Genomic DNA, 24,469 nt, shown 5'->3' with positions numbered 1-24,469 from the left:
ATTACAAACAGTAAGACAAATAAAATATAACAAAAAAAAAATTAATTTAACAAATTAAGTTTTTCAGGTACAATATGTATGAAGAGTTCAGATGCAAAAGCCTCTAAGTGCCATCTGAAATTTTCTTCTAGAATGATAATTTTTATCAAGCTTGTATATTTAAGTTCAATAATTTCTCTTAAATGGCAATGCAAATTACCTATTAATTGTCATTTAAGTGAAATTAATTAATTTAAATATACAAGCTTTATAAAAATGATCATTCTAGAAGAAAAATTCAAATGCCACTTAGAGGCTTTTGCATCTGAACTCTTCACATGTAGTTAGAATTAGTACAGAAATGTAATAATCAAATGTAAAAATAAAATATTGCGTAGTCTTCACTGTATGAATTAAATATAAATATATTCTTATTAAAGCTAATAAAGTTGCTCAAACCTGCGTTGCTGGTTTTGCCAGCGGCGTCCCGCCCCCCCCCCCCCGCTTTGTTATCAGGATGATTCGCCCTATTACGAGTTCGTTTACCATTGAAATGATTTCGAAGCTGTTAAATTAAGGTACAAATCTTGCATAGTGTGGCTTTAAGACCAAATGCGCGGATCAATTATACTGATACACATCTGGTTTACACCCAACCGTTTGCTACCCAGCCCTAGTCTGACTGTGATGATAATCAATATCTGTGATGGAAATCACTTTGAAACCGCCCTGTGGTTCTCAACCAGGGGTCCGGGGCCCTCTGGGGGCCTCCACAAATTCCCAAGCGAGCCACAGGATAACTTATTTAAAATGAATTATTTATATCAAGATATAAACTGATATTTCTCCACCCTCCCCCACTTCAATAAAAAAAAAAAAAATCGATGGTAAAAACATACTGAATCAGAATCTTGAATCTTTTGGAATCACATAATGAATCATGGTTAATTATTTTACTATATAACGCTCCCTGTTTCTGTTAATAAAACGTTTGAAATCAAGAAGAAATACCGGAGGAAATATGGGGCAATATTGGTTGAGAATCACTGCTGTAGTTTGATTCGTTCGTTCGTTCGTTCGTTCGTTCGTTCGTTCGTTCGTTCGTTCAAAGAACTGCATGCTAAATTCATCAACATTTCTTTAGTTTTATGATATGCCATATTGCCGTGTGGTTTATTGCCTCACTGATAAGTAACTTTCAATACCACTGTAAATATTTGCTCAATGATATGAATTATTGGAGACCAAGCCGAGTAACATAGCAATGTTTCTGTTGCAGGTGCTGCCATATTAAGAAACCTTGAGATAAAAGAAAATGCATTGGTATGCTTTATGTTTCACGTTAGAAATGTAATGACATTTAATATCCATTAAGGAAGCCTTTCAATGCATTTTTCTAATGCTTTGTGAACTAGTGCTCTAATGAGAGTTTTATCTCTGTAACAGAGTCAACTGGACATTCCCTTCAAAGTCCGAGCAGGACACATCGGTAAGAGAAGACTAATGTTGCAGTGCAGTTGGACTGTTTGCAGTGTGCTAATCATGGTTGATGGCTTTGTTAAACCAGTATGCACTGTCATATATTATGTCGTCACCTTCCTAAAATAATTGCCCAAGTCATTTTTTCAGGTTTCTCAGAAAACACAAAAAACGGAACCTTACTTCAGAGGCCGAGTAGATTTTCGTTCTTCTTGATGCGGCTGCCATCTTGAAAAGTTTGTAAAATTGCCTAAGTCTCATTGTCTTTTGACTTAGGAAAAATAAAACGGCCTAAGTCACACTCTTGACATCAGCCATTATACTACAGGGGTAGAAATGCATGATCTGTTCAACTGAGGATGTGGGCGATTTTACCAGAGGTGGCCAGCATCATGAGGGGAGATGACTTATGCAAAAAAATCATTTTTGTCAAAAAAAGGCAATTATTTTTGGAAGGTGACGATGATGAGGTCTTCCAGTGCTCATATGTGTCTTTGGCAGGTCGTTTGGAGTTGAAGATCCCCTGGAAGAACCTGTACACTCAGTCTGTGGAGGCCACGCTGGATGAAGTGTACCTGCTCATCGTGCCGACCGCAAGTAAGAGCTGGGGCCTGTGCCATGATGGTGGTTCAACAAACTCAGGGTTGCAGGATTAGTTTCGAGTTGACAGAACCAAACCAATCCAACCAGGCTTTGTTGGTACCATCAACTTTCTCTGTCATCTCAGGCTTTGATCCTGAGTTTAGGAGTGACATCAGTAGCGAACAGCCAATCACATGCTGAGAAAGAGTGAAACTGCGATTCATTTCTCGAGAGAGATGCAGCGCAATTCACTTATTAAATAAAAGTATTACAATTTTAAGAATTTAAACACATTTACACAGCAAGAAGAAAATAGCTGTCCATGAAAGAGGACAAATAAAAGAAAAAGTCTTGCTACTATGGAAGCTTGTTTCCGCCACTGAATAATAAATAAATAATAATTGCGACTTTTTATCTCACAATTGTGACTTTTTTTCTCACAATTGCGAGATATGAAGTCAGAATTGTGAGAAATAGTCGCAATTGGGAGATATAAAGTCACAATTCTGAGAAATAAAGTCAGAATTGTGAGATATAAACTATTCTGAGGTAGAAAAAAAAGTCTGTCTTTTTTCCCTCTTAGAATTGGACTTTATATCTCACAATTGTGAGTTTATATCTCACAATTCTGAGAAAAGATGTCAGAATTGCGAGATATAAACTCGCAATTATGTGTTATAAAGTCAGAATTGCGTGATATAAAGTTGCAATTGTGAGAAAAAAAAGTCATAATTCTGACTTTATAACACGCAATTGCGACTTTATTTCACGCAATTCTGACTTTATAAGACGCAATTGCGACTTTATTTCACGCAATTCTGACTTTATATCTCGCAATTCTGAGAAATAAAGTCAGAATTGCGAGATGTAAACTCGCAATTGTGAGATTAAAAAGTCGCAATTATCTTTTAAAATGTTTTATTTTGTGGCGGAAACAAGCTTCCATATGCTGTATATCAGTGCAAGTAAAAGTTGTGAAGTTAGTTAATACAGTTGATAAAGGTATAGAGAGAGTTTAACATTTAAGCTCACATGTAGTCATTTTATAGCTTCATCTACGTGCTTTTCCCTAATCACTGAAGTGACGTCGACGTCCGGGTTAGCGGTAGCATTAGCCATCAGGCTAAGTACTCTTGATGTACTTACAAACTTTTCAATGCCTTGTTTTATGAGTACAGAACCTATTTGTACGACTGTAGAAGTTTGGTACCATTCTGGGCATTATTAGTGGAGTAATTTACGAGATACATCATAGGATCTGCACTAACCCATCCGGCTGATGTCTCTAAATAAGCTCTAACTTTAATAATGTTCGACCGAGGGGAAAAAAGGCTTCTGGGGGGTGTTTGGCTCGAGGTCATGGTGCAAAGGACCCTAGGTTGATTTACTCCGTACCATCCATTTAACTTAGACAGGTTTTTAATAAGGCACATTCAATTTGAAGAAATTTAGATCATCCTTTATGTAAAGAATTTTAATTGTTGCCTTCTGGGCGTCGTTTTAGGGTGTTGGGTGGAAGAACAAAACGCTTTAAGTTTCGGTGGCTGTTGGTTTTATGAACTACTCATAGGTAGATTTTTGATATGAACTATGACTGTGCGATGCGTTTTATATATCTTTTGTGTATTATGTATTGTTTATGTGTCTTTTGCTGCAGAACTAGTTTCCTCGAATGGGGACAATAAAGTGTAAACAAACAAAAACAGTTTAGTGAAGTGTGATAGTTATTTGACTGCCAGGCGTCACAGAAGGTCCCTGCATGCATGTGATCCAGCCAGTTTGCTCTGATAACAGGCTTCTTGCGTCTCTTCACGCAGGTATAAAGTACGACGCGGAGAAGGAAGAGCGACAGCTTCAGGAGTCTCGGCAGAGGGAACTCCAGCGCATCGAGGAGACCAAACAGAAAGCAGCAGAAAAAGGTGCAGTAAATCATTCAAGCTCACTTTACTCCTTCATGGAGACAGATGACACACGTTTGCATTCGTGTCTTTGTATTCAGAGGATCCAAAGGCAGAGAAGCAGGACACATTTGTGGAGAAACTGGTTACACAGGTGATCAAAAACGTGCAGGTGAAAATCTCCAACATACACGTCCGCTATGAGGATGATGTGAGTACCTCTGACGTTTGAAGCTTTTATATGTTAATGTTTCTTTGTGTTGTGCTTTATCACTCGTGTGGCATGAGGTGTAGTGCAGACCTTTGAGTGTTTTCAATGTTAAACATGTTTTTTAGGTCACTAATCCCAATGCTCCGCTCTCATTCGGAGTGTCCCTGCAGAACCTCAGTCTCCAGGTATGCCAATCATTTCATGCACAATACAATCATTTATGAATAAATCTCATATAACCTGTAAAAAATACACGTCACACCAAAATCAAGAAGTAATAAGAGATAATAGCAATATATATATTTTGCATAAATAGCCCTAAAAGCCCTAATATATACATTTACAAACTTTTTAGTTAGATGTGATTAATCATAATCACTTCTTTTATCAGGGTTTCCGCGGGGCATTAAAAAGCATTAAAAGTCATTAAATGAACTTTGCAAAAATTAAGGCCTTAAATAGCATTAAAAAGCATAACATTTTAATCCTACAGGCATTAAAATGTAGATATAGTTTTGAAGAAAATGTTATACTATCAACTATTATTATCCAGACATCAATATTTGCATTAGTATCAGTGAGACTGACCTTCATTCATAAAAAAAGATGCCATTAGACAAGTATTTAAAATATACTGTATGCTTTTTCTACATAAATTAGGAGATTAACTGAAATTATTACACTATAAAATATATAAACTAGATATACACCTACAAAAATTTAAGTGTTTTTAATTGCGATTAATCACAGAATTATTTTTTAATAATTGAGTTACTTTTTAAAATCGATTGACAGCACACACATATATATATAAAATATCTGTGGTTAGTCATGGATCATGTATGGCATTACATTTTTCTAAAATGGCATTAAAAAGCATTAAATTTAATTTGAAGAAACCTGCGGAAACCCTGTTTATGCACCCCACGTTTAATATACTGTTTTATGAATTCAATGTATAATTGTTTGTGGTGAAATACAACCTGGCTATGTGTTTGTCTGTCTGTTTAATAAAAATTTTGTTACATTTTCCAGACAGCTGATCAGAATTGGAACCCGTGTCTTCTGGATGAGAAAGCCAAGCTCTTTTTTAAGGTTTTAAAACGGGTCTTTTTCACTATCAGGGTTATGAGTGGCAAAGTTAACCAGTATTGTTTACTAATACCGCTTGTTACTTCATTTAGCTCGTACGTTTGGACAATCTGTTTGCGTACTGGAACGTGAATTCAGAGCTTTACTCCAACCACAACCCTGATGAGGCTCTGGTAGGCCTTCACATCTCTGTTTCATTCATCTGTGAGTCTGAGGAAAAGAGATCTCCCATCTTCATTGACTGTTCATTTGTATTTTTCACAGCGGTACCTGAAGCACAGTGTAGCTGTCCAGAACGCTATCCCTCAGGATTATCATTTCAGTGAGTTCCTTCTTGCTTTTCATTCTCAAATGTGTATTCAACAGTGTTTTATGATAATTTGTGACCCTGGACCACAAAACCAGTCACAAGGGTCAATTTTTGAAATTGAGATTTATACATCATCTGAAAGCTGATGTATGGTTTGTTAGGAAAGGACAATATTTGGCCGAGATACAAATATTTGACCATCTGGAATCTGAGTGTGCAAAAAAATCGAAACATTTAGAAAATCTCCTTTAAAGTTGTGCATATATGTTCACGATTGTGCTGCATTCACTCACAAAACCATTCACATGGATCACAGGTTTATTTGTGGCAATAGCCAACAATACATTGTATGGGTCAAAATTATAGATTTTTCTTATATACCAAAAATCATGATGATATTAAGTAAAGATCATGTTCCATGAAGATATTTAGTAAATTTCCTACCGTAAATATATAAAACATTTATTTTTGTGAGTGAACAATCGCGAACATAAATGCACAACTTTAAAGGAGATTTTCTCAATGTTTCGATTTTTTTGCATCCCTCAGATTCCAGATGTTCAAATAGTTGTATCTCGGCCAAATATTGCCCTATCCTAAAAAAACATACATCAATGAAAAGCTTATTTATTCAGCTTTCATGTGATGCATAAATCTCAATTTCACCCATGTGACTGGTTTTGTGGTCCAGGGTCACATATTTGCAAATCTTGTATTTGGATATTGTCTTTCTTCTGACCAAATATAGTTTTAAGAAAATACAAACCAACTTTGTTTTTATTCAGTCTTTCGTCCAATATCTGCGAATGCCAAGCTGCGCATGAATCCTCGCTCCGATGTGGACTTCTCCTCGCCGAAAGTGGACCTGGTGGTGAACCTTGCTGAGGTGGCCGTGGAGCTGAGCCGGCCACAGGTGAGGAAAATGTGTTTCGTTTGGTCTAATTCAGCCAACAAATAATCACAAATCATTCATGTGACTTTACGGCGTTTATTTTCTAGTACGTCAGCATTCTGGAGCTGTTGGGCTCGGTGGACATGATGACCCGTAACCTTCCGTACAGGAAATATCGTCCAAATGTGCCGGTTCACACTAACGCTCATCAGTGGTACGTGCATTTGGAGTGTGTGGTCTTTGATTATTAGGGGTTCAAGCATTAAATGCTGAAACCCTATTGTAATTGTAAGGATTTGTAAAACTGATCGTGCAGGCCAAAGCGTAAGGCCTAGAGACTTGAAACCTGGCCAGATGGTAGGCCTCAATTTGGGGAGAACCTATCAGAGTATGACCCCGATTGGACCATAGGTGGCGCTACAGCAACCAAAAGTACAAAATTGCTCATAACTCTTAGACCATTTGTCCTAGACTCAAGTGATTTATAAAATCGGCATGGCAAAATACACTGAAAAGCCTATAAATCCTAAATGAAAACTTAGAACTTCACAAAAATTGGTGGGCATATGTGACATAACATAGTAAACAATCATGCAAAATTTTATGGATATCGGACCATAGGTGGCGCTATAACTGTAAAAAAGCTTTGAAAACCATATATTTCCTATGGTAAATTGCCTGTATTGGCTGTAAATGGACTTTTCCATCTATTATTTCAGTGGTTAAATGCTTGCTAAACAAAACTTAATGTCTTAAATGCTTATGTGCTTAAAGGCCATAAATGCTTGAACCCCGATAAATGCTGCTTGCAGCTTTAATTCGATTTGTAGTTGTGTAATTCTGTGAGGTTCTGTGCTTTCTGTATGTTTGGTTGTCATCGCAGGTGGAGATATGTGATCACAGGCGTTTTAGAGGTCAACATCAAGCCCCGCCTTCACATGTGGTCGTGGCAGCATATCCGACGCCATCGGCAACATGTGAAGAAGTACAGAGAGATCTATAAGAGCAAAATCACCAGTAAGAAACCTGCCGAGAGTCTGCTGAAGGAGCTGGAGGTGGGTGAGCGCTGAGCGTGCTCCACTTTACTTTTACATTTACTTGCTCTCATGTCCTTCCAAACCCATATGCTGTTATTTTTTTCTGTTGAACACAAAATGAGAGAAATCTCATTCGTTTTATTGTTTTATTTTGTTGTTTTGACAGGCATGGTCACTATAAGCGGTATTTGAGAAATGAACAATACGTCTGTGGTTTAGTTTTTTGTTTGGTTTTGACAGCCATGGTCACTTTGAAGAGTGAACTGGCAAATATGGCTTTTTTTGTTTTTGTTTTGTTGTTTTTGTTTAGGAGTTTGGCAGTCGTCGTCACTATTAAGGCCCTTTCACACCGGATGCGTAACGAAAAAGCGAATAGTTCGTGTGCGAATAGTTCGCGTCAAAACCCATCATATGAGCCGCGTAAACACGGTCTCTATCTCTATCTTTGACGATTAGCTTTCTATCCCAAATGTAGTTTAGCCTGCTAGCCTACACAGCACAGGACTATACAACAACTAAAACTATCACACAAAATACTCACAGTCGTGATAACCGAGTTGGTTGGCAATGCTACGCCACACAATCATTGTCCTTGTAGTATATGATTGGCTGAAGTCTTTTCTGTCGTCGCAAAAGGAAAAAAAAATCGACATCGAAACAAAAAACAAAAAAAGTCGTTTTTTCGCCGCAGCACATTCGCGTTCGGTGTGAAAGCACTCATTACACAAACAGCTGATCAAAAAATAAAACCATCGCGCGAATTATTCGTGCGTAAAAATCGCGTCCAGTGTGAAAGGGCCTTTAAAGTGTAAGTTGCAGGTTAACCACCACAACCAATTAATGTGTAAATTAAGTGCTCAATATGTATATATATGTAAACATTTCTGTCTTAAAATGCGTTAAAATAACATTTATTGGGGTTTCTTCAAGGTAGCGCGTTTTTACAGCAACTGGGCGATGACGTCATAGAAGGAAGTTGCAACCATACTCCGCTAGACTCCTACTGTTTGTGGCTCGATTATGGAGAACGACTGGGAGACTGAGGAGGTGGGAAACTAGAGTTGTCAAAGTACCGGTACTTCGGTACTGAAAATGTGACGTTACCAGCATTTCTGTAGTACCGGGTATATTCGGTACCCAGTAATAGGCAGCTGCGTTAAGTCGCTTCCATGTTTATCTAAGCGCAGGGGCTCCAGACTAACTTTTATTACTATGAGCACTGTAGCCGATATATACCACGAGTGTCTGTGTATATTAAACTGCAGAAATACTATTTAAATATTAACATTGCATGTTCTTTGTCTCTGTGTGAATGAATGGCGCAGACGCGCGGTGTCATTTACCTCACACACACACATACACACACACACACTGAAGCATGAGTGATGCGCGCGCTGTTTTCAGTCTAGCTGCTGCCAGTCACGATATGATGACATGATGAAATTCATCTCCAGAGCCACTCTGAGTCATTTTACCGTTTCATTTGAGAAAAACTATCGTCATATCATAGCTACACACACAGAAACTCAAAGGTCTTCGCGGCAACCCGTCAAAATAAAAGTTTGGTTTAACTTTGCGTGCATGCTGCCTGAACCTGTTTGTTTTGCGAATAGCTTACTCTCATTTCAGGCGGGATCACGGTCCTCTTGAAGCCAGCACACACGATTATGTTTACAATTGAGTTATTTCAATATAACTGCTAGCCTACTTGCCATTAGACTACAGTAACTCTAGGCTTGGAGTTCCTCTTATGACGTCACGCCCAGCCTAGTGGAAGGGAGAGGGAGTGCTTAAAACCACTAAAAAGTACCAACTTTTCATATTATATTCAGCATTTTGGTATGAAAAACATACAAAGCAGTGGTGGGCGGTTCTTATCTTTATGTTTATTGCATTTTCTTCGTGAAAAATTTTACCTGCAACTTACACTTTAACCGTATTTATGAAATGGCAAATAAGGCTGTGGTTTAGTTTTGTTTTGTTTTGATAGCCGTGCTCACTATGAATGGTATTTGTGAAATGGTTTGGTTTTGGTTTTGGTTTGTTGACAATCACTATGAAAGGTGAACTGGCAAATATGACTTTGGTTTTGATGTTTTTGTTTTGTTTTGTTTTGTTGTTTTGGAGTTTGACAGCCATGGTCACTATAAAATGTATTTGTGAAATGGCAAATAAGGCTGTGGTTTAGGTTTTTTTTTTTTTTTTTTTTTTTTTTTGGTTTTGTTTTGTTTTGACAGCCATAGTTTTGTTCCTTTTGTTTTGGAGTTTGACAGTTGTGGTCACTAAACTGTATTTGTGAAATGGCAAATAATGCTGTGCTTTAGTCTTTGTGAACTGGCAAGAACTGCATAAAGACTATTCAGAAAAATTCTCATTTTATGATAAAAAAAAAATCACAGCATATTGGTTTGGAATGACGTGTGTGTGTGTGTGTGTGTGTGTGTTTTTAAATTTTTAGGCTAACTTTAGAAGACATATTCTCAAAGTCTTGTATATGGATATTGTCTTTCTTCTGAACAAAAGTAGTATACATGACTTTAATATGCTCTGTAATACCTAAATACTGCATTAGATTAAAAAATACACTTTCAAAGAGAGCATAACGCTACTGTTCTGAAAAAGATTGAGCCTCTGTTGACTGATGCATGATGCTACTTTACATTAAAATAAATAATGTAACATACTCAGTTACTCTTCACATTTCAATTCGCAGTAAAAAGTCCATAAATCTTGTGTGTTCTGTTCAGAATAGATCATTTCTAATACAGTTCATTTTTAACTACTTTTTTAAGCTTAAAATGTGGCAAAAAAACAATTTAGCCTGGTGTCATTTCCATGACCGCTCTGTTTTGAGCATAACCTTGTTACTTTTGTTCACCCTTAAGGACACGGAAAGAACCCTGGATATATTCAACATCACAATGGCAAGACAGCAAGCTGAGATGGAGGTGACGTGACATCAGTTTCACAGTCGTATAATATTGTACAGATCATTTGAATCCTGAATACAGTGTGGCCTATGGATCATATTACTGGAAGTGTGTTCCTGTAGCTCAGCTAGCAAAGTGAAGTTTCTAACTGAACCACACTTGTTGACTTCTTGCATGTTGTGCGTCTGGTGTTGTAGGCCTCCAAGGCGGGTCTCAGGATAAACCGCCCCGGGGTGAAGGTGGAGGAGGAACAGTCACAGGGCTGGTTCGGCTGGATGTGGAACTGGTCTGGAGAAAGTGAAACGCAAACCAAAGACGTCAAAACAGGAGGTTTGACTGCGCTCTGTATCTGTTTAGTAAAGCATAACTAGTCCTGCACAGAATCTGTGGTCTAGAACTCATTTTATTTAAACATTAAATGTAACATTTCATTTAATATTCAACAATATTATTGATCGGTCTGCATTGACACCATTATATGAGAACTGAACTGAGCTGGACGATGACATCACTAGGCGCGTTTCCATTACAGATTTATGCAAAACTTTTGCGTTTTTTTTTTTTTTTTTTCCTTTCTTTCTAAATGTCGACAAAAAACTATTGCAAAATGCATTAACCGTTTCCATTAACCGATGTTATGTGACTAAAACAGAATTTGTTTCCTCTCGCAATAAGTAAAATCATTCCAGAAATCATGGCAACGGACGTTGGTAGGTTTACGTATATCTCAGCCCCCGCACTAGCCATTATTATTAATCGAAGGACATGTATGTGTGTTTTCCAAGCATGAATGGTAAGGAACGAGCCTTATTATACTTGTGAGTGGCTCATATGAGGTGTTTCTGGGAGTTTCTCCCTCATATCTGCTTCGAAGTCTTGATTGTGGCAATTATTTGAGGTTTAGAATCCAGTATTCCTGTAATTCTTTTGTCTTTTATGAGTTTAATAAAGAGCTCTGTCTCGTATTATGTCCAAACACACCGCGTCATCTAGGTCAGGTGACCTGTAAATGCGCAAAAACTGTTTCCTTTTTTGCGATAAAGGGGAGTTTTTGCGAAATTGACGCGTTTCCATTGGGCGTATTTTCAATTCGCAATTTCAATTTGCGCAATTTGAAGGGTAATGGAAACGCTGCTAGTTTTCTCCAGAGCGCCTCCAGAGAATGTATATATATATATATATATATATATATATATATATATATATATATATATATATATATATATATAAATGAACTAAATTAATAACTTTTTTACAAACAAAATGAACCATCACTGAACTTAAGCTGGACTGTGACGCTATTTTTTTCTGTAAACAAAACTTTGTTGCATTTTCCTGTTATCACTGTAAAGCTGCTTTGAAACAATCTGTATTGTAAAAAGCGCTATATAAATAAATGTGACTAGAATTCCACAGAACGCTCAGCGGATTCATATAATTCCTCATATTCCACAGAATTCCACATTGATGTAGATCTGTTTCTGATGGATTTTCTGTTTCGTATCTCTCAGGTTTTGATGGGCTAATGACCCCAGCAGAGAAAGCCAAACTGTACGCAGCCATTGGATACAGCGAGACAGCCGTCAATCCTAACCTGCCAAAAAAGGTTAATGACAAACAATCATAGCATATGTTAATCCAGTTTCCTCTTATAGATTTAATTTAGTGTTAATGCATTAGTAGTGATAATACTTTTAGCCTTCTACATTTTTAGCCTTCTCACATAAGCAGGACATTCCAGTCAATTAACATGATTCAGCTTAAAGGGTTAGTTCACCCAAAAATGAAAATTAGTCCTGGCTCTTCCAAGCTTTATAATGGCAGTGAATGGCTGTTTCTGTTTTGAAGTCCATAAAAGTCCAGATGCACTTTTATCATGGATAGATGCACTTTTATGATGTATAGATGCACTTTTATCATGGATAGATGCACTTTTATGATGTATAGATGCACTTTTATCATGGATAGATGCACTTTTATGATGTATAGATGCACTTTTATGATGGATAGATGCGCTTTTATGATGGATAGATGCACTTTTATGATGTATAGATGCACTTTTATGATGTATAGATGCACTTTTATCATGGATAGATGCACTTTTATTATGTATAGATGCACTTTTATGATGGATAGATGTACTTTTAGCATGGATAGATGCACTTTTATTATGTATAGATGCACTTTTATGATGGATAGATAGAGGCACTTTTATGATGGATAGATGCACTTTTATGATGGAAAGATGCACTTTTATGATGGATAGATAGATGCACTTTTATGATGGATAGATGCACTTTTATGATGTATAGATGCACTTTTATGATGTATAGATGCACTTTTGATGGATAGATGCACTTTTGATGGATAGATACACTTTTATGATGATAGATGCACTTTTATGATGGATAGATGCACTTTTATGATGTATAGATGCACTTTTATCATGGATAGATGCACTTTTATGATGTATAGATGCACTTTTATCATGGATAGATGCACTTTTATTATGTATAGATGCACTTTTAGCATGGATAGATGCACTTTTATTATGTATAGATGCACTTTTATGATGGATAGATGCTCTTTTATGATGTATAGATGCACTTTTTAATGGATAGATGCACTTTTGATGGATAGATGCACTTTTATGATGGATAGATGCACTTTTATGATGGATAGATGCGCTTTTATGATGTATAGATGCACTTTTATGATGTATAGATGCACTTTTATGATGTATAGATGCACTTTTATGATGTATAGATGCACTTTTATTATGTATATATGCACTTTTATGATGTATAGATGCACTTTTATGATGGATAGATGTACTTTTAGCATGGATAGATGCACTTTTATTATGTATAGATGCACTTTTGATGGATAGATGCACTTTTATTATGTATAGATGCACTTTTATGATGTATAGATGCACTTTTATGATGTATAGATGCACTTTTGATGGATAGATGCACTTTTGATGGATAGATACACTTATGATGGATAGATGCACTTTTATGATGGATAGATGCACTTCTATGATGTATAAATGCACTTTTATCATGGATAGATGCACTTTTATGATGTATAGATGCACTTTTATCATGGATAGATGCACTTTTATTATGTATAGATGCACTTTTAGCATGGATAGATGCACTTTTATTATGTATAGATGCACTTATGCAAAGCTTGTAAGAGCCCGTCTGAAAGAAGAATGTCATATACACCTAGGATGACTTCAGTGACTTCAGTAAATCATGGGCTAATTTAATTTTTTGGGTGAACTATCCCTTTATGAGGTTTAACTTTATGTAAGTCATCACCCCTCTGAATTATATTTTTGTTTGCAGTTTGAAAATATGAAGATAAACTTCCAGCTTCTCCGCCTGTCCCTGTCAATCAAAGAGAGCCGAGAGAAGCCGGAGATAATCAAACTGTCCGTCATTGATCTGAAAGCCATGCTGGCTCAAAGACCTGCGGCTCAAGCAATAAAGTACGCCTTCTCTTTTCAATTCATATCATCTCCGTTAAACTGCTACTCTCATTTATGTTTACAACTTCTTTATTACAAGTATCAAATGCTTGAATCCCACTTTTATTTTATTTGAAGGAATTTTGTTTAATAAAACTTAGCTGTTAATTACCCCAGAAAATACTGTTGATTTGTTCCTCAGTTTGTGAAACAAGCACAAAACCTGTTTACACTAATGCCCTTACAATGGAAGTCTATAGGGCAAGATTAATAAATCTTGCAGTAACTTTCACATGATGGACACCAGAAAGGGAATTTTAGATAAAATGTACAAAATAATTAAAAAAAGTGTTTTAGACAGGTGCACGTTTGGCTTTTTAACCCTTCAGAATGTCTTGCCACATAGACTTCCTTTGTGAGAAAATTAGTGTAAAAAGAATTTTAGTTGATTATAATGTTGAAAAGATGTTTGTGATTTGCGTTTGTCTCAGATGTGTGATATATGTTTGTTATTTTCAGGATCTCTGCTCAGCTGTCATCGTTTGAAGTGTCGGGTCTCCCACGAGGCAATTCGGCCCCTGTCCTGCTGTCGCCACGTCATGTGGACGGTATGAAAGATAAGACTCTTCTGAACCTCATGTTCGAGACGAACCCGCTGGACGCGAGTGCGGACCAGAGACTCCGCATCGAGTCCCAGGCGCTGGAGATCATCTATGACGCTGTGAGTGTCAGGAAGCATCTCTCTATGCCAGGGATTCACAAACTTTATTTTTTTTTGTCAGCTGAATCCATCTGTCATACAATTTTTTTTTTTTGATTTTCCTGAGATTTTAAGTTAAAAGTTAAATAATTTAACAACACATTTGCATAATCACGGCTCTATGATGTTGGTTAATGGTCACATGACATGCAGATAAATAAATTATTACATTTTTCTACTTTTTAGGGCTGCACAATTTGGTCAAAAATTTATTATTTTGTCATTGTGATTTGAAAAGCTGATTGATAAACATTTAATCTCATTTGAACACGTCTCATATATTGCTGCTGAGACATCCAGACAAAATGAACTAAGATGCTACACTCTGATGCCAATATAAATAGTTTCTTTTATCTAAGATACAGAGCCCCTAAAGGGTTGGTGATGTAAAAAAGAAGAGAGGAAAAATAACTTAATGCTTTTGCGTTTGCGCGAAAATGTTTTGCGTTCCCTCAAAACTTTGCATTCACTCAAAAAAACCCTCAAAAGATTCTTTGGGGAGCATAAAACTTTTGCGAGCAAACACAAAAGCATTGTATATTTGAGGTACAGATGCCAGTGTATGTGTGTGTGTGTGTGTATGTATGTATGTATGTATGTATATATATATATACTGTATATATATATATATATATATATACTGTATATAGCTATTGTAATAATACACACACACACAAACACACACACACACACACATAGGTATAGATATTGTAATAATACAATTGCACTGTTCAATAGAAAAATTATATTGGATAATAAATAACAAGTTACAATACTAATATTTATGTCTTAAATTCTTCACTTTCAAATGTTAAACCCTTAAACTTTTATTTTGGTGGAAAACAGCTGAGAATTCTCTTAAAAAAAGTCACCATGAAATCAAAATGGACAAATCTTTTTTTTTTTTTTTTTTTATGGAAAATTTTAGTATTAATGCTAAATTATTTAACTGTGCACAACTGCACATCATTATTTTCTTAATTCATGTGCCTCATAATCTTGAATCAGAATAACTTGAATAACTTGCAGCTCATCTCTTCTCTTCTCTGATGACGAGGGCGGGGCAATAACCTGTCAATCACATCAGATCCAATCCAATCAATTCCCCACAGACAAAAGCCCCGCCCACATTTGTTCTCGTTCCAGAAGTCGTTTCACTTGAATATACGTTACAATAGGGTTGAAAAGACTATTGCAACTTCTGTTTCATGCTGACTATAAGTCTCTTTAAAGGTAGTTGAACACAGGTTTATAAACGCTTCTCGTTGCAAATCTGGTAAAATGCTGAAAACCAGTGGTGTGGGGGTCTTGAGCAGCCTTTTGCAATTTGATAATCGATCCATCCAATCCATAATGTGATTTTTCATTTTATTTTGATTAATTGTGTAGCCCTCTGTATTTTAGTAATTTTCATTTTATATTTTTATGATAGAATGAATTAATCACACACCCCTATGTGGGAAACCCTGCTCTCTGCTATGGATGGATCATGGCATGTTTAATAAGTGTTTTTTTTGTTTGTTTGTTTGTAGATGACAGTGAACAGTATGTCAGCTTTCTTCATGCCTCCTAAAGACCTGCAGCTGGATGAACTGACCAATGCCACCCTCATGAAGCTGGAGCTGTTCAGAGACAAGACCTCCACAGGTGTGTGTGGACTCACATGCCTTGTACTGGTTTAACATATTCGCTAGACCGTTCTTGGCCAATATAAGCTACAATGCTGAGCATGTCGATTATAGGCAAGGGCCAAGCTATCATAACTGCAGATTTCCTATGCATTTTAGGTTTTTATAAGTTAAAATAACTTCTATTTATTTAAAATAAAATAATTTATCAAAATTGTACCCTTTATCTGTGGTTATTAAATAGTAGCTAGCTCTAAAACAGTATTGTTCATTGTTGACAGGGCTGATGTACATCATTGAGACTCAGAAGGTTCTTGATCTGAAGATAAACTTCATGGCCTCGTATGTCATTGTACCAGAAAACGGCTTTTATGACTCCAAACACAACCTTGCAATTCTGGATTTGGGTCATTTCCAGGTAAAAACGGCTGAAATAACAGCTTCAGAGGAAAGAAAGTCAAATCATTGACTCGCCCTTTAAATATTTGTTTTCTTGCACAATATAAATGGTGTTTTATAAATGTAAATATAGCTGTCTTATTGTTTTAGAAAGTAATAATTGGCTAAAAGTGTGTGTGTGTGTGTGTGTGTGTGTGTGTGTGTGTGTGTGTGTGTGTGTGTGTGTGTGTGCAGATGTCCAGTCAGAGCAGAGCTGACCTGCCTCAGCTGTCTGCGGTCAGCAGCACTATCGAGGACATCATGTCTCGAGCGTATGACAGCTTTGATATCCAGCTGAGAAGTTTACAGTTCCTCTACACCAAAGCAGGTGCGCAGACATGCACAATAACTGATCAAAAGTAGACGTTACAGCGCTGTGGTTCATCATGCTGTGTGTCGCATCAGGTGGTGACTGGAAGAGGGCTCGTCCGCTGAGACAGTCTGCTTTCCACATCCTCGAGCCTGTAGACCTGAAGGTGGTCTTCAGTCGAGCCATGGTGGTCACGGACTCCAGAATGCCCAAGTAAGCAGGAATCTACATTTACCTTTATGCATTTGGCAGACGCTTTTATCCAAAGCACATCTATTTGCACATCACATATTATTAGGGCTGCCCCCAAATAGTCGACTAACCGTTAGCCGACTAGAAGAAGCTTAGTCGACCTAAATTGTATTAGTCGTTTAGTCGCAGAAAACAAAAACACGAAAAAAAAGTGGCAAAATCACACGGACAGATCGTTAACGGCAGGAAATCCTAACATTTATTGACCTCAAATAAGGCTTATCACTTGAAACATGTAAGAAGCTGCACTTTACATGTCCGCTCGCTCTAATGTTAGCCTAGACATATGTGTGCTATTAATAGGCGCATATTCAAGTGTTTGTGTGGAGAGCGTGCTACTCATCACTTACATTTAACTAAAAGTACTCCATCATTTTTGGTCATACAGATAAGAGTAATGCAAACTGTAAAGGGTGTACTTTTATTTCTGTAAACTCACAAAACGTTGTGTTTTTGTAAAATAATGGTGCTTTCTGTCGATTCGGTCTTGAACTTGAGCGCATCACATAAATGAACCGAAACTCATGAGACATGAGAAATATTTCTAGAGAAAGCTTGACATTTTTACATTTGAATGAACATAAAGATTCTCCGATTATGTAATCTGTATGAAACATGCATGCATATACACGCGTCCCATACTGCGAAGACCACTCACCATTGTTGACTTAATCCTTGCAGCCGAAAACACAGAAAACGTTACCAATAAATGATTAAAATGTTTAGACCGTCTCGTTCAGTTTTTTTCACGACACATTCATAATCATTACGTTTGCCGGTGCGCTGTGGCAAGCTTTATGTTTGAATTTGTGTGCTGATTAGGCTATACGTATTTTATATAGGCAATTAAAGGCGCATTATTATGATTTATGGCTTATTAAAGGGATATTTCACCGCTGGAAAGATGAATGTGTATTTAAATTGGGTCATTTATGTAGTAGAAATGTGAAATTATTTTAGAAGTTGGTGCCTTCTAGACTGAGAAAAGCCAGAAAATGTATTTTTGGCTCATGTGGATGAAAGACAACAACTCCCAGAATGCACTTGCTTCGCTGCCCTACGAGGACACGCCCAAGCCACGCCTACCGGTTACAGAGGGCAGTATCGGGAGAAATGATACAGCTAGGCTACTAGTCGACTCGAAACTGAGAAGATGGTGTTTTATGGTGAGATCCCCCTATGGGCGGGTTGAAGACATGCGGGACGAGCTCCTATAGTCTCTCGCCTCTGGACAGAAAAGCCTCTGATGTCGATAAATGATGATTTTTGCTTCATCTGAGTTTTTTTTCCCAGACACTCAATACAGAAATCTCTCGTCTCAGGGGGACATGAGGGAGGGAAGCACGGTCACTCCAAAATACTACCGGGTTTCTACTGATACAAAGCCTAATGCTAATCGGGGAAGTATCCCTTTAATATAAACGCATGATTAGTCGACTAATGGCTTGAATGAACGACTACTAGTCGACTAGAAAAATCTTTAGTTGAGGGCAGCCCTACATGCATTGGTATATTTGTACCTAATGTTTTTTTTTCTTCAGGTTTAAGATACATGGTGAGCTCCCTCTGCTGTCTCTGCGTATCTCTGATGATAAAGTGCGTGGCGTCCTGGCGTTGCTCAGTAGTATTCCTCTTCCCGAGAGCCGGCCCACTCCTCAGACTAAAGGCGCACAGGTTACACCCAAGGTAATTCAAAGAATGCTTATAGGCAGGGCTGTACGTTAAAGGTGCTGTATGTAACCTTTTTACTCTACTAAAGCATAAAAATACCTCAATATGTTTGCAGATATTGAGGAAACATGCTAAGTTCACATACTCGTTTCTCTGAAAAACACTTATACAGCCAGTTATTTTACTTATTGTACATGTTCGGGTTTATTTAATTACTAACCTTGATTTATTAAGATAAATTAGACGTCTTTGGTTTAAAAAATCATTAAAAAAGACACAAATTCTGGATAAATAGAACTACATAGTTTAGGCCATGTTGTAATAATAATAAAAAAAAAAATTAGATAAAGCAGATATTTGGCTTTTTTAATGCAGATTTGCTGATTCAACTCACAAGCTCTTGATTCAGATAAATATAACTCATATAACTCAAATGGACCTATATCCATTTTGTTTGCAAATGAGTTTTTCTAGCGGCTCTGTGATACTTTTTCCTTTTTTCACATCAGTCCTCTAAACAAGGGAACACGCCTCAGCTCACGCCCCGAAGACCAGCCATAGATGACCTGCGTGCATCCATCATATATGGCTCAGGTCAGACACACATCCATACTGTACAAACAGAGACTTATAAAAGAAAGAGTTATACTACTCTATAAACCCAACATCTCCACATTAAAACACTGTGTTTATGTGTTTTTCAGAGGAGGAGCTGTTCTTCGACGCGCCTAGTTCCCCGATAGAGGATCTGCCGTTCTTCGAGGCCTCGTCTGACTCTCTGCAAGGCTCTGATAAACGTCTGGCCATGGTCCTGAAAGACCCCAAGAAAAACATGACCGAGTTCCTCCTGACATTTGAGATCAACAAGGTCTGATTATGTCCTTGTCAACTTAAAGGATTAGTTCACTTCAGAGTTACAATTTCCTGATAGTTTCCTCTCCCCCACGTCATCCAAGATGTTCATCTCTTTCTTTCTTCAGTTGAAAGGAAATTAAAGTTTTTGAGGAAAACTTTCCAGGATTTTTCTCCATATAGTGTCTTCAATGGGGTCCAACGGTTTCAAGGTCCAAATGTGAGTTTCAGTGCAGCTTCAAAGTCTCGACACGATAACAGCCGAGGAATAAGAGTCTTATCTAGACAAACCATCGGCCATTTTCTAAAAAAGTAAACATTTATATACTTTTTAACCACAAATGCTCGTCTTGCATTAGCTGTGATGCGGCACTCATTACGTAATCATGTTGAAAGGTCACGCGTGTTCCGGTTCAAAAATGTAGAGTAGGGTGAAAAACTCTATCTCATGTTCTCCTCTAACTTCAAAATCGTCCGACATTGTTGTTTTATCTTTTTGACTTATATTAGTCTTTGCACGTTGGCTTTGTAAACACTAGGTCTGTACCTCCGCCTATTTCATGCATTACCTTTCAACATGATTACGTAATGTGTGGCGCATCACAGCAAGTGCAAGATGAGCATTTGTGGTTGAAAAGCATATAAATGTTTACCTTTTTATAAAATGTCCGCTGGTTTGTCTAGATAAGACTCTTATTCCTCGGCTGTTATCGTGTCGAGACTTTGAAGCTGCACTGAAACTCACATTTGGACCTTGAAACCGTTGGACCCCATTGAAGACACTATATGGAGAAAAATCCTGGAACGTTTTCCTCAAAAACCTAATTTTCGACTGAAGAAAGAAAGACCTGATTATCTTGGTTGACGTGGGGGAGAGTAAACTATCAGGAAATTTTAATTCTGAAGTGAACTAATCCTTTAAGAAGAGCATCAAGTTATCTTTCCTTTCCTTATAGAGATGATAACAGATATGAACATTTCAAGGCTCCTCCAATCATTCTTGTCACTCAAAGTCTTTTTCCTCTTTTGTTCCTTTGTTCTAGCTTTCCGTTCAGCTGTGTCGTTTGTCAAACAGACAAGAAGTGAGCGTTCTGCATCTGTTCATTGATGGATTAGGGACAGAACTCAATCTTCGCACGTTTGATATGTCGTCATACACCTTCCTGCGTGAGATCTGCCTTGAGTGTTCAGAGTACTTGGGTAAGTGCAATGCGCAAACACTGAAAGAAAAGTATTATTTTATTCAGCTTGGACGCAATAAACAGCAACAGTAAAGACATTTATAATGTTACAAAAGATTTCTAATTCAAATAAATGCTGTTTCTTTTAACTTTCCATTCGTCAAAGTATCCTGAAGAAATGCATCACAGATTACACAAAAAAATATTAGGCAATACAACTGTTTTTAACATTGATTTCTGTATGCAAATCTAAAAGTTATATGGATTTTGTGTTTGTGTGAAGATTCTGAGGACAAGAAAGTTCACATTATCACCACTCTGGACAATACAGAGGAAGATCTGCTCACTTTGGAGTATGTCAAGGTACATTTGCTTCATATTTACATGTCATTTTCCTTTGGTTTCAGGTTCTGTAAATGTATAAGAGCTGTTTGTCACCAACATCGTGAAGCATCAGTCTGTCTCGGACAGTTTTCTTGGTTGTGGCGGTGTCTCTCAGCTTCTGGGTGTTAAAAGCCATCTTTATGTAGAGGGAATTTTCTAATTTTAGCTTTAATAAGCCAAACATTAACACAAAATTAGACCTAAAAAAGACTTGTGACTCATGATGCATGACTCATTTTAAAAACAGTCCCGCTCTCAGTCAAACTCTGACGGCATGAATTTAGACTAATAATGTATAATATCTATTATTTATTAATTGAAGACAATTTGATTATTTTTAGTCCATGAATTTGACATCTCTTTCCAATGCAATATTTTGAGAATTATAATGACGACATACAGTACAATACAAAAGTCTTGGGTATGTTAGTATTTTCACCCCCCCAAAATGTTTTTAAGCCAGGTATTTATATCTTTTGCTGTAGTGTGTCAGTAGGAAATATAATTTTACATTTGCCAGATGGACTCGATGATGGTGAGATCAGATCATACCGACTGGATTATTACAATTAATGGCAAAAGGAACGTTTTTTTTATCATGTAAACTGATATTTCCTACTGACACGCTACAGCAAAATATATAAATAACTTGCTTAAAACCATTTTTTTGGGGTGAAAATACTAGTGTGCCTAAGACTTTTGCACAGTACTGTATATTGTTATGTGATTGTGTGAGCACAGGCCTATGCATAAGAATATTCCAATAATACCCTGTTCTTTTTCAGGCGGACAAAAATGCACCAGATTTTAAAACGATGTACAAAAATACAGAGCAACTAATCAAGGTAAGCTTGTTCACAAATCAGAGCTCAGAATTACTTTACAGGTAATGCGATAGTCAATCAGATCACAAAGCTTATAAAATTGGATACTAATTTCAAACATTTGTTAAAGGGATGGTATAATGCCCTTTTCACAAGGTGTAAAATAAGTCTCTGATGTTCCCGGAGTGTGTATGTGAAGATTTTGCTCAAAATACCCCACAGATATTTTTATATAGCATGTTAAAGTTGTCACTTTTTGAGGGTGAGCAAACACACATCGTTTTTGTGTCTGTTCCTTTAAATGCAAATGAGCTGCTGCTCCCGGCACAGGGGGCGGAGCTACAACAGCTTGTGTCCTTTTACCTCACACAGACATGCACTGAAAATTTCAAAAACTTTTAGCCTTTTATGTTCAAAACGAAGTTAGAAAGATGGAGAGACTCGAGAAGTGTCAACATGTTGACAACATTTTTGAATGGTTAGTTGGTGAATTTATGTAGCTTATGTGTTGTTATCTTCTAGTCATTGATTAGCATATTCTGTCGTGATAATCTATAAATCGTGTTCTGTGGGCGGGTTTATGTAAATTCTAGGGTTGGTGATGTCACTGACCCGGGAGGAATGTCATGTAGTCCCTATCAGCCGTTTGTTGTAGTCCTTAAAAAGCAATTTCTGTAAAAGCAAATATCTCCCTTTGCTTTGAACTTTGAGCGTTGCAACTTCAGATGTTGTTTATGCTCAAACAGCAACATTACACACTAACTACAGTTAGAAAAGTGAAATCATAATCAACCACCCCTTTAAAATTCGTAATATTTGCACCAGGTGAATTTCTCCTCGCTGGACGTGCACCTGCACACTGAGGCGCTTCTCAACTCCATGAATTTCTTAAATAACCTTCTCCCACCCATGAAGAAAGAGGGACAGGAGGAGCAGCCCGTCCTTCCCAAGGAGGAAGAGGAAGAAGAAGAAGAAGAAGAGGAGGCCAAAGTAGAGGATTCTGCTGTTACAAAGAAATCTTGTAAGAAAGTCAGATGTTTATTTTTAATAAACATCATTATCATGATACCATTTTAATCTAATATTTTTGGCTTTTCTTCAGCCTATAAGAAGTCAAAGTTTGAGGATGTGGTGAATTTGCATATCCGAGCAGACCTCAACTGCCTGAAGGTCTTCATAAGAGGAGAGAAAGCCAGGATCTCTGAGATCAGCATAGAGGGTAATATGCATTTCTGTAGGTGCAAATAAACACAATAAAGTTGGGACATGATCCAATACTGCATGTTCTCTCTTTTAACAGGACTAGTTTCTGAAGTTCAGATGAAGAAGTCGTCGGTGGAGATTCTGGCTAACCTGAAGAACATTATAATTCTGGATTGTGACAGAGAGGCTCTCTATAAAAAGGTAAAAAATGCTGTACTTTTAAGGATAAATAAATCATAGAATGGGAACTAAATTGGCAAAATGGGGAACTGGCACACAGTTTTTTTTTTATATTATGTTATACAATACTAGTATAAAAATAAACAAAATAAGGCTTTTAACCACACATTTTATAGTTGACTCACATTTTATTGGTCCGAAGTAAAAGTGTTGTTTATTAGATTATACAATTCTTTTTTTCAAATGTTTTAAAATTTCAAGTTTATTTTAAGTTCATTTAAAAAAATCATGCTCTAAAATGTATGGGAGAATAATTGTAAAAAATGCTGCCACATTAGTACCATTTTATTTTACACATCATCTTATTGACTGTGGGCTAAAAAAATTCTTGGGATTTTTAACAGTTTTTAAATGTAATTTTCTATCATTCATAAGAAGGAAGGAGAGTGTGTGAGTTGAAGTGGATTTAGGCTAATGATGTAATGATGATGATATGTAGGCCGTGTCCATCGCGGATAAGGAGGTGTTTGATTTCCGCATGGTGAACCATGTGGATGCAACGGAGGGCGACGCCTATACGGACATGATCATTGTGGACACCAGTGTCACTTTGACTGTGGGCTGCATTCAGGTTATTTTCCTCAACAAGTTTGTGTCCTCGATACTGGTAAGTGTTCATCTCATACACTACTGCATCCACCATTCTTCCCATACAAAGAAAGTTAGTTTAAAAAAATAATAATAATACTGATACTGATAATTATTATCTTATTTTATTGTGTACATTTTATTTATTTTTAAAATTGTATTTAGCACCTATAACCTATGCATTTAAAAAGAGGAGAGGGCCTAGAACTGAACCTTGGGGGTCGCCCTACTGTGTCTTAAAGGCACAATA

At 37.0% G+C, this 24,469-nt stretch overlaps 1 protein-coding gene across 2 annotated transcripts in view; it reads left to right on the top strand.

The window, feature by feature from the left end:
- Positions 1-24,469, top strand: part of vps13a (vacuolar protein sorting 13 homolog A) — an 88,725-nt gene that overhangs the window by 1,270 nt on the left and 62,986 nt on the right. For both annotated transcript variants that reach the window (XM_081349368.1, XM_081349367.1), the window contains exons 2-32: positions 1,259-1,302; positions 1,426-1,468; positions 1,960-2,055; positions 3,858-3,959; positions 4,040-4,149; positions 4,275-4,334; positions 5,185-5,244; positions 5,334-5,414; positions 5,506-5,563; positions 6,337-6,464; positions 6,551-6,657; positions 7,327-7,498; positions 10,366-10,428; positions 10,608-10,740; positions 11,922-12,016; positions 13,767-13,909; positions 14,408-14,609; positions 16,181-16,295; positions 16,558-16,694; positions 16,910-17,042; positions 17,120-17,237; positions 18,818-18,962; positions 19,457-19,541; positions 19,652-19,815; positions 20,843-20,999; positions 21,264-21,343; positions 22,150-22,209; positions 23,014-23,209; positions 23,291-23,407; positions 23,489-23,592; positions 24,071-24,238. In XM_081349368.1, the coding sequence (XP_081205494.1) occupies positions 1,259-1,302; positions 1,426-1,468; positions 1,960-2,055; positions 3,858-3,959; positions 4,040-4,149; positions 4,275-4,334; positions 5,185-5,244; positions 5,334-5,414; positions 5,506-5,563; positions 6,337-6,464; positions 6,551-6,657; positions 7,327-7,498; positions 10,366-10,428; positions 10,608-10,740; positions 11,922-12,016; positions 13,767-13,909; positions 14,408-14,609; positions 16,181-16,295; positions 16,558-16,694; positions 16,910-17,042; positions 17,120-17,237; positions 18,818-18,962; positions 19,457-19,541; positions 19,652-19,815; positions 20,843-20,999; positions 21,264-21,343; positions 22,150-22,209; positions 23,014-23,209; positions 23,291-23,407; positions 23,489-23,592; positions 24,071-24,238 (3,476 nt within the window). The remainder of the gene's footprint in view (positions 1-1,258; positions 1,303-1,425; positions 1,469-1,959; positions 2,056-3,857; positions 3,960-4,039; positions 4,150-4,274; positions 4,335-5,184; positions 5,245-5,333; positions 5,415-5,505; positions 5,564-6,336; positions 6,465-6,550; positions 6,658-7,326; positions 7,499-10,365; positions 10,429-10,607; positions 10,741-11,921; positions 12,017-13,766; positions 13,910-14,407; positions 14,610-16,180; positions 16,296-16,557; positions 16,695-16,909; positions 17,043-17,119; positions 17,238-18,817; positions 18,963-19,456; positions 19,542-19,651; positions 19,816-20,842; positions 21,000-21,263; positions 21,344-22,149; positions 22,210-23,013; positions 23,210-23,290; positions 23,408-23,488; positions 23,593-24,070; positions 24,239-24,469) is intronic.

Source organism: Scardinius erythrophthalmus, assembly GCF_964197995.2.
Source record: "Scardinius erythrophthalmus genome assembly, chromosome: 20".
Lineage (NCBI taxonomy): Eukaryota > Metazoa > Chordata > Actinopteri > Cypriniformes > Leuciscidae > Scardinius > Scardinius erythrophthalmus.
The sequence above is the reverse complement of the archived record's forward strand: the minus strand, read 5'-3'. Positions and strand labels throughout refer to the sequence as shown.